This window comes from Dunckerocampus dactyliophorus, chromosome 7 (assembly GCF_027744805.1).
Source record: "Dunckerocampus dactyliophorus isolate RoL2022-P2 chromosome 7, RoL_Ddac_1.1, whole genome shotgun sequence".
NCBI classification, from domain to species: Eukaryota; Metazoa; Chordata; class Actinopteri; order Syngnathiformes; family Syngnathidae; genus Dunckerocampus; species Dunckerocampus dactyliophorus.
Genome location: NC_072825.1, coordinates 986,953 through 997,589, shown reverse-complemented (window position 1 = coordinate 997,589; position 10,637 = coordinate 986,953). Strand labels below are relative to the sequence as shown.

The 10,637-nt window shown below is 42.1% G+C and overlaps 1 protein-coding gene across 2 annotated transcripts; it reads right to left on the bottom strand.

Annotated features, from left to right (window-relative positions):
• Window positions 1-284: 284 nt before the first annotated feature.
• tmem106ba (transmembrane protein 106Ba) lies at window positions 285-10,088 on the bottom strand. 2 transcript variants are annotated; one of them, XM_054781052.1, is made up of 8 exons: window positions 9,960-10,088; window positions 7,866-8,076; window positions 5,810-5,873; window positions 5,496-5,727; window positions 5,183-5,323; window positions 2,602-2,651; window positions 2,467-2,520; window positions 285-1,288 (listed from the first exon to the last, which is right to left on the bottom strand). In XM_054781052.1, the coding sequence occupies exons 2-8, from the start codon at window positions 8,062-8,064 to the stop codon at window positions 1,171-1,173; spliced, it is 858 nt and encodes a 285-aa protein (XP_054637027.1). In that variant the 5' UTR covers window positions 8,065-8,076; window positions 9,960-10,088; the 3' UTR covers window positions 285-1,170. The 2 variants fall into 2 exon arrangements, with proteins under 2 accessions (XP_054637027.1, XP_054637028.1); XM_054781053.1 differs by having other exon boundaries at window positions 5,568-5,727.
• Window positions 10,089-10,637: the final 549 nt, after the last annotated feature.

Here is a 10,637-nt window from a genome sequence, read left to right as displayed (position 1 = left end):
CCACAATGCCACTGGAGACGACCGGCTCGCTTTCGAGGTGGAGGAAGCAGTCGCGGTAGGAGTGACACGCACACACTGCAGGGATGATTAAAAATAAGGTGATGCTGTAGGATCTGTGTTTGGCCGAGTGGTTAGCATGTTGGCTGCACAGTCAGGAGGTCGGGAAGACCTGGCTTCGAATCTCTGCACGTTTTCTCTGGTTTCTCACTCAGCTTCCACTATTTGGCAACCGACAGCGCCATCTGGATGGCGCCGAGAATATTGCACACACGCACGACCACTGGTACAACAAAAAGATTTTATTCTGAGCTTCAGGCTTTCAAACCTAAACACATATTTTCCTTATTGCATCACAAATGAATCCAATGAAAGCATGGCAAGGTGTTCTTACAACATCATGCTACGGCCACATCAAGGAACATGAAGGAAGGGAGAAAGCTCCGAGTTAGTCACAGGTCAGTCTTCTAGTAAGATACAGTCGTTCACACTGTAAATGAGCCCACAATACCAAACACATGACAGCATTCAAATGCCGCATTTGTAGAGTCAACACTCCAAAATGTGTCGCATCTTTCAAAAATATATACCTTCACCCTTCTCTTTCAACTTTCAATGGAAAGATATTAGCAGGTGTCAGTAGAAAATACACTAGCATCATCAATCATTTCCATTATATTCACACTGACAAAGTGAACAGAAAACACAATAAAACAGTCCATATTAAATGAATGAGGAAAAAATACACAAAAGCTTCAGTGAAAAGAGCTTCCTTCATTGTGGTGTTCACAAATGAAAACTACACTTTGGGAAGTGGTCGTCAAGCCAGTGACGCTTGTCGTACCAGCGTATTCCTCCGTGGGCGACAGTGAGTCACAGTAGAGTGGGGGGGTTTAGTGGTCCAGACCAGCTGGCATTCATAAACATTTGAGTTGAAAGGGTTAAAAGTGAAACAGCACATTGAATCGGTTATTGTTAAAAGTGGTGCAGAGTACCGTTTCTTTCTTTTTCACCAAGTGCTTTTACTTTACCACTCTGTCGTGGACAGCAGCCATCATGTCCACTTTTTATTATTAACAATATCTTACCAAACCAGCCTTTTAGACTTTTTAAGTACTCCACCTTCCTGCTAAGAAGAAGCAGAGGGATCTCTGTGTGACGAGTAGACGCTCATTAGAAGACCTCCATGTGACCGTGTAAGGACGTGGTGTTCCCCCCACAGTCCACGTACTGGTACATCTCCTGGGAGACCTGCTCGGCGTGGCCAAAGTATGACGTCGTCACGGTAACCCTGAAAGCATTTCATAGGCCACAAGTCACCTTCCAACCATTACAATACTGCGTTTAGTTGACTGTACTTTTATTGCACTCAGGTTACTGAATGTGGTTCTTCAAGAGCTACAGGCTAAGAGTACGACGGACTATTAGGACCACGTTGGGAAAACCTTGAGATTTCGAGAATGAAGTTGTAAATTTACGAGAACAAAGTGGAAATATTACGTGTCAGAGGGACAGTAGAGCACAGCTCTTCAGGAAGGAAGGAAGCTCTCCTCTTGCTTCAGGCAAGCTTTTATTTATAACGTGGCAGCAAAACAGAGCAGTAGAGCGTTCAGCATTTATATTAGCATGGCTAGCTAGCCCTCCTCACTTTCACCTTCCGTACCCCGCCCCCTCCACCCAAGACCACAGCACACACAAGTCCACCCTTTTTATAGCTGTCCCAGGCAATGCCTGTAACATAAAATTACCAGTTTTTACTTGTAAATTTACGACTTTATTCTCAATCTCATATTTTATGACTGAGTATTCAAATATGAGTCTTAGAATAATTTATGAGGAAAAAAAGTTGTAACTTTATGAGAATAAAGTAGTAAATTTACAGATGCCTGAGACAGCTATATAAAGTGGGGACTTATGTGACCTTTGGCCTTGGGCAAAGGTTATATTAAGACTTGTTTCTCGCAAATTTACGACTTGCGTGAATTTCTGACTTTGTTCTCGTAAAATTATGAGGTTTTTTTTTCGTAAATGAACAACAAAGTCGTAAATTTTATTCTCAATGTCACATTGTAATACTCCGTCATAACAGGCATTGCCTGAGATGGCTATGAAAAGTGGGGACTTATGTGACCTTTGGCCTCGGGCAAGGCTTATATTACAACTTTTTTCTTGTAAATTTACAACTTTTTTTCTTGTAAATTTATGACTTTATTCTCGTAAATATACGACTATTTTCAAAATGTCAGATTTTTTTTTAAACCCTGTACTATAAACCCTGTACTTTTCCAGTGTTTCCCCACAGGGCTGCAGCAATTACTGATACACACACACACACACACACACACACACACACAGGAGTCTCCGTATAAACACAGTGAATTCTTAATTGTATTCCTTTCACAACTTAGAATGGAAGAACATGTCAGCGGGAGGGATTAAGAAGTGGAGAACGTGTGTGACACCACTTACTGTATCATGACCACCATGTTGTGCACTCTGATGGACTGCAGTGTGCAGTAGTCGCTGTCAACGACACAACAACATGTCAGGATGAAAATCTTCTGATCCAAAAAAAGCAAGGAATCAAGTTTTTGGAATACTTACAACATATAATTTAATTCCTCCGCAATGACGGTGGGAACTGTGTAGTCGAGCTGCAAGAATGAAGAACTTCAACATTGTGCTGGACATGACAAATGTCACATGATGTGCTTGAACAGTTACGTTTAAAGTGCAATGACGCATGTTCAGCAGTCATAAGACATAGCCTATTCTACTGTAACTTAGTCATACATGTCAGAGACCAGCCGCGGATAACAAATGGAAGCAGTAAATGAGACGCTCATGTCGTGCCCGTTGTTCACTTGCAATGAAGGAAGCTAACAGGCTACGCATAATCCAGCTTTAAAGGAAAACGGCACTTTTTGGGAATTTTACCCACGTCTTGAGAACACACGTCTTTGTCTTTTCTGTGCGTTCTCAAGATATAAAAACAGCTAAATAGAAACAGCTAAGAAAGCACATAATGGGATGGAACTATTCAGCCTATATAATCTATAAAAAACCTCCAAAAAGCACCAACAACGCTCCAGGTACATAATGTTACCTGCATATTAACCAAGCTAGAGCGACATTATTACTATTGTTATAAACATTGTTCCACGGTCTAGCCTTCAGCCCGGTCTGGAGGCTCGAGCTACAACCGTACTTCCGTCTGCTGTGGCGTCACCTCATCTCACTCTAAAGCGGCTGGCGGCAGTACGTGGCTCTGCAGGCCTCCCGACTAGCTGGCAGAGAAGGCATTTCTCCAAGCCGCGTCAACGTAATCCACACTCCCAGTAACGACTCATGATCACATATGAACTTGTGTTCACCTCCCTGCTAGCTTGGAGCCCGCATTGTAACATACTTGACTGTAAAAGCTTCCTGGTCTGGCACTGATGTCACGTTGTTATGTCGTAGATGTATGCTGTACATTTGATGCTTTATTATCACGTATTCATACATGACTACTCATGCCAAATGAATGAGTTAAGGGGCATGGCAATTGTGATGGGGGGGTACATAAATGAAAACCGAGTGCGCCTGAACGCCTCATGGCACGAGGAGTACGCAGCAGAAAGGAGACAGTGCATGAAAGTGTTCATTGCTCTTTGTGCATCTTATGACAAAATAATGAAGTTTGATGATTACTCTGTGCATTAAGAGTGTTTCATCTTGAAGGTTTCATTTGCATTGGTGTTCCAATCCCCGCACGGCGCAGCGGTGAAAGCCTGTCACTGTGAGTGGGGATTTCCACAAAAATGAGGCTTTATCGTTGGTTGTATGTATTTTTGTACTTCGGATACTGCTTTATCAGGATTGTTAAACATTCCCCTTCAATTTGGTGTTAAATTAACATGCAGACTTAAACCATATCCATCATGAGTGATGTACAAAATCAATCCATTCAAATGGAAGGATGCCAACATGAGACGGGAATAAAAGACATGGAGGATGATTACTTATCTCAGGGGTGCTCACACTTTTTTAGCCTGCGAGGCTACTTTTAAAATGACCAAGTCCCAAAGATCTACCTACTCCTATAAATGTAGAAAGTATATATCTTTACTATATTTAAAAAAATATGAGTATGTATTTATGTAGGTTATACATGTATATCAGCATGCCAGTACAAGTCCAAATGATCTACCTCTTCTATAAAAATAACATATACAAAATGTAAGCAGTAAACTGTGAAATTCTATTGTAAATATTCATGATTAGTTTTTCACATTCACATTTTCAAAGTTTACAGGTCATCAAAGTAGTTGCTATCATAATTCACTTCAATATGGAAATAAAGATCATTGCACATAATCCTAAATAGTTGTGTACTAGTGAGTGAGTACTGCTAATATGTCAGTCACGTTAGCTACGTAACGTTCATTAGGGCACACGGTTCATGTATTACATCCAGTTAGCATTTGCTAGCAAACATTAGCCACATACAAGAATGGAAAATGTGCAAAAGACAATGCAGCCCAAGTCAAGGCAACATATTGAAAAGGTTTCACCAATGGGCACATTTTTAATTTCATCATGAAATAATAGTTTAAGAAGCCAACGTGTAGAAAACACTGATTTCTCTAGTAGAGTTCATGACGCCAAGCAAAGCCAGTCAACAGTACACTTTTTTTCTACATAGCTAGCCGCTACAAGTGAACAGATAACTTCAGTTGTAAATATAGACATCTTAGCACAGAGTTAGTTCATCCACAATCACAATCATAAAGATGAAAGTTGTTTTCAAGTGTGCAGGAGTAGGGGGTACGTGGCCTGCAGGTCAAATGTCTGAAGGCGTATGGGACTGTAAAAAGTTTGGAAACTACTGAGTTTTCTGCAGAAAAACGGCCTATTTTCATAAAAAAAGATTTTTTTTCATTTATAAATAATTATAAATTAAACTTTTTAAAAATGTTTTTTGACTAAAAATCTGTGACGCTAAATCACAAACATGCGGATCCACTGTATGAACTGTCCTTCATGGATACTTTGGACCACTAGAGGGCAGCAGCCAATGCTGGTCACCAAGTCATCCATCTGGATTTGTTAAACTGGATTTTCAGTCCCTAGTTGTGTGTGTGTGTGTGCGTGTGTGTGTGTGTGTGTATGAGAGCATATGAAATAACTCGGGGGGGCCTACCTGTTGCTGGCCCAGTGGTACAATCACCGTGCTGTTGTTGAACTTTGCCTTGCCGATCACCGTCTTGGAGAACTCCACTTGGGCGGTGATGTTAGTGACGGATATGGTGTAGTAGTTATTATTGATGATGTTTAGGGAATGCTGGACGGAGGAGAGCAAAATAAATGTGCGAGACTGTGGTCGGAAAACAAAAACATTGATTATTGTTTTGCTAGCTTGTACACAAAGTTGCAAAAACAATGCAAGCTGTATGTCTCAGACTGAATCAGTCAAGTAGCTTTTGCGTAAGAAACAAACATCAATACAAACTAACCTGTGTGTGGTAAGACAGACATTGATCTGTCCCGTATTGAACTATTCCCATTGGAATCAGCTCAGCAATTACCGTTATGTTGAGATAGATGATTTGTCTCTGGTGGTCGTAGGCCACGTAGGCCGACTTCACGCCCACGTAGGAGACGTCGATGGAGCGCGGGAAGAGGAAGAAGACGGCCAGGCCAGAGAGCAGCAGGCAAACACTCACCGAAATCATCACATAAAGCTTTCTGCGTCACAGAGGAAACTGAAGTGAGACCCCGAAATGACCCTTGGACCACTTTGCGGTCCTCGTGTAGATGAGACACTTACGTCCTGCTGGGCCTCAGTCTTTGGTCGCTGTATGGAATCAGAGCCACCAGCTGATTCTCCTGACCTGTTAATTGATTTGAATGTGGCCGTGTTACTATCAGCTGAGTCAGCAGTATTGGCAGTTGTGTAAATGCAGCTAAGGTTGCTGACAACATTAAAGCACAGACGCGGCTCGTGTATCAGAAATCTCCGCAGGTGGTATCTGACATTTCCACTTATGTGAATTTGCCATGGTATCGGAAGTCGATACTGATACTGGGCTAGATCGGCCACACATGCAGTTCCTCTTCACATGCACTTATGCTCACTGTCGCTAATTTGGGAGCAAGACTCAAATGTAAAAAAATCATTTGTACAGCCCAGACTAGACTACTTGTCTGTATTCTCTCCTTTCATTGGCCTGCCACACAAACTCACTTCCTGGTTCTCCAATCAGCAGCCACTCCCTCACCAAGAAGTGCATACGGTGCCTTTATGGACCCCCGTATTTTAGAAACACACAACAATACACTCCTGATCAAAATTTGAAGACCAGTTGAAAAATTGCAAGAATTTACAATTTGCAGTGTTGGACCTTCAGGAGGTTCTAAGTTGAGCTTCGACATGCAAAAAGAAGAAATGGGAGTGAGACAAAAAAATGTAAGCAATTTATTGCAAGTGAAATCTACTGTTCATCAGCTGATCAAAAGTTTAAGGCCATAGCTCAAAAAACCCAACCCCTCGAAAGTAGAAATAAAATGTTCCAAAAAGGACTCAGTAATAATCATAAAAAAAAAAAACTACCCCATTCTTGTTAATCACCTGAAGAGAAATGGGTTTGGGCATGTTTGATACTAGTGTTTCCAGGAGGCTAGAGGGAATGGGGCTCCAGGTGGTGAAGATGCCTTCATGGAGGGCATCCACTGTCTGGAACTGATGTCCCTTTTTGTAAAATTCCCTTGCCATCCATCTCCAAATATTCTCAATTGGATTTACATCAGGGGAACATGCAGGATGGTCCAAAAGAGTGACCTTATTCCTCTGGAAGAAGTTCTTTTTCAAGCAGGCATTGTGAAGTGCAGCGTCCTGTTGTCAAAGCCAGTCATGACCACACAGACGAGGGCCTTCAGTCATGAGGGATGCCCCCTGCAACATCTCCACCTAGCCAGCTGCTGTTTGACACCCCTGCACAACCTGAAACTCCATTGTTCCATTGAAGGACCATGATGATGGCTCCCCCTCCACTGTGCCGTGTGGAAAACATCTCAAGTGGGATATCCTTGTCGTGCCAGTAACGTTGGAAGCCATCAGGACAATCAACGTTCCATTTTTTCTCATCAGAGAATAAAACTTTCTTCCACCTTCCACCAGTGTCCCATGTTCGGTGCTCTCATGCAAATTCCAAACAGGCAATTTTGTGGCGTTGAAGGAGACGAGGTGCTTACGCAGCTCAACAACCCCACTGCGTTCAAAGAGAGAAAGCCTTTTTGCCTTTGCCGTCCAAAGATAGTGACAGTGTGAATACCTGACACACAATAGCATTCAGTCCACATTTCTGCCAAGATTTTGCCTTTTAAAGGCTGTGGTCTTAAACCTTTGATCAGCTGAAGAACAGCTATTAAGATCCAACAGTACAAAAATGTAAATTCCTGCAATTTTTCAACTGGTCTTAAAAGTGTTCTATGAACTGACATAACTCCTGCTCCAAACATCAAATCCATTCCAATATTTTCATGTTATTATTGCTATTTTACAGACATAATGAGCAACAATATTTTCTACATGAATGCATCTGGCAAAGCTAGCATGCAGTGGCACAGGGCGCAGTCACATGACAATCCTGGCGTTGAAATAAAACGGGTTGTTTGAGCGGAGGAATTCTTTCTTGCTGTCGCTTGCTTGCTGTCACCAGGACTGGTGAGCTAACCGGACTAAGGCTGCTAATGTGTTTACTCTGAGCATTATGATTATCTTTGTAAAGGCAGACTTTTTAAATCTGTGTCTTTAGCGGATGATTAGATGTGTACCTATTGTAGTTAGTGAGAAACCTGAATCGGCCAATGTTGATGTTCGTTACCTCGTGGGATTCGCCCGGTGCCCTGGCAGGTGGGACAAGTGACGCTGTCCCGTCCAGTGAACTCCACATAGGGGAACTGTGACACCTCTCCATTCCTTCCATCCTCCTGCGTGTGGTTCTCACCATACTCTGTGTTTGTCGTCAACGCGTCCTGACAGTCGTCTTTGTGCTTGGGCAAGCATGACTGGGACTTCCCCATAGCTGACTACTTCTGCACACCAAACACACATCAGCAGAATTTAGTTGATGCCAAGTTAGGATAGCTGCTATCACCGATTGAAAATGCATCTTAGAAGTCCCACACTTGTGTGTTATGTGTGATGCTGGAATGCTGGAACGCCTACTGGGAACCCGCCCACTAAGTGCGTGTGTCTGTAGCTTTAATGCTAATGAGCTGTGCTGGTTCATACCCGTCTCCAGTGGAATGTGTGAGTCCAAGAAGTGCTGCAGTACACTTTTCACATAAACACTGCAAGTGTGCACTTGTCCAATGTCATAGATGCCACATATCATTTACATAATCGGCCATGATGCATGTATGTCATTTTTATGGACTTTGTGGGAGATAAAAAGTCAGTTTGCTTCCCTTTCATTTGCACTTTGTATTATATAGTAAAATTGGTTACCGTTGTGTGCCGATACAGATTCCCAAATAACGGGCCGTATTGGTTCATATGTGAGAGGTACCCATCCCTACTAGTCGCTAAGATGGTAACTCTAATCCCTCCTGCTACATCTTCTTATTCTTTGGTAGACCACGTGTGTCAAGAAGCGGAGTTACGCTGCCATCGACTGTATAGAGTCAGAATGATGAGCTACATTCACAGACAGTCCCGTTATAATGTGTTTATATGAGCGAGGGCTAAAAGGCAGCACAAAGTTATTCGTGGCGGTCCAAATGTATTTGTGGCCGGCCGCCACAAATAAATGATCATGCTAGATTAGCCTATTTCAGTGATTCTCAAATATTTTCTGTCATGCCCCCACTGGGGGAGAGAAATGTTTATGCGCACCCCCCATTTGAATTACTATTGATAAACTACTAAAACCAGCCAAATGCAAAATGGAGAGCAGTCACGCATACAAGCATATATTCAAGAGTCAAATTGCACACAACAAATTCATATACAGTATGTTGGCAGGTCCCGCCCCACTATTTGACAAGCACTGGCCTATTTGCTCAAGAAAAACTAAATTAGGACTTCCATCATGAAACCTCTGAAAACTTCAAAAGCGAGCGACTGAGCGCCTCTTCTCTCGTTTGCAAAATAACGTCTTTTTGCACGTGTAAGGCAGTTCAGAACGTTAAATATCTGCACCATCGACGCATATCAACCACGAGTAACGGCGATGTTAAAATGTTACTAAAAGCATTGCCTGTACATTCCACAAATGGTGCTACGATGGCAACAAATTGACCCTAGAACCATTTCTATTTTGCCTGGGAAAACATGTTTGGAAACGTGAGAAACACTAACTACTCATGATGCATAGCATGCAGTAGTTATTCTTGTAAAAGCAAACCTGTGCTGAGATACTGTCACTAGGAAGAGCGTAAAATACTCACATACTGGATTTCAGGCTAATGTTGGATGCTATCCATGAGCAGGTTACCTCATGTTGTGGCTGGTACTGTTATTAGTAAATGGTCTTGTGGAATAGGCGTGTTATTGTTTCTTGAAGACACTCATTTTTGTAATGATTGCCATCATTGTCAGATAGGCTACGCTTGTGTAAGCAGGTGACATGTTGTGGTTAAGCATTACATGGCAACACAGGGACCTGCGTGACTGGGCCGAGGCCGCCATCCTGTTCGTCCTGCTACAACTAGCCTGGAACACAGAGTACCCCGTGGAAAAACATCGCTTACATCGAGTTGTCCTTTTCGAGACCGTCGCGTTTAATGACATGTGTGTTTTAACAACACATCAACGCAAAAAAAGCCATCCTGTCACGTTCTCTTGTCAAAACGACCGATTAAACGAGACAAACACGGCAGACTCAATGGACGATAATACGGACGGTCAACCCTTCTTCTGTTATTAGAACACTTGTTTAATGAAAAACACACAGGTAAGACATTGCCAGACGTACCTGTGTGTCGTTCTTTACTTTGTGCGTTTTGTTTTCATGCGGGTAAATCGCCGGGTTTGTTGTGCTTCGAGAATCAGGGGATAATGATGACGACGCTTTAGGAACGCCCCCTCCATCGCCTGATTGGTCATCATCTCTTAACGCGTGCGACGTCAGACGTCAAGTAACGCTTGGATCCACAATATTCTTTTAAACTCAAATTCAAGTATGATGATTTAGATCTGAAATGTGCTTTTTGTGACTCCCATACTGAGACTGTTGTTCATCTGTTTTGGACATGTGAATATACCCGTAAACTGCGGCAAGGTGTTTGTACATTTATTTTAGATCATATCTGCTGGGATTTTGAGCTCCTCCTGCAAAATGTCCTTTTTGGCTTTAAAGCATGATGCTCCAGCTGACAAAGAATATTTCTTAATTAATCTCATTTTAATTCTTGCAAAATTCTACATCCACTTTGGCAAATGTAAATTTGCCAAAGTGAAACCCCTTTTTATGTTTTCATGAAAGAAGTGAAGCTGTACTTCAAATCAATATCCTCTACCAACAACAAGAAAGCTATCAAGACTATAAATCTGTGCTCCCACTTCACTATCCTTAATTCAATTTTATTTTCATTGCTCATGTCCCCTGGTGTATCTTACTTTAATTATTATTATTATCTTTTTTTAAATATTT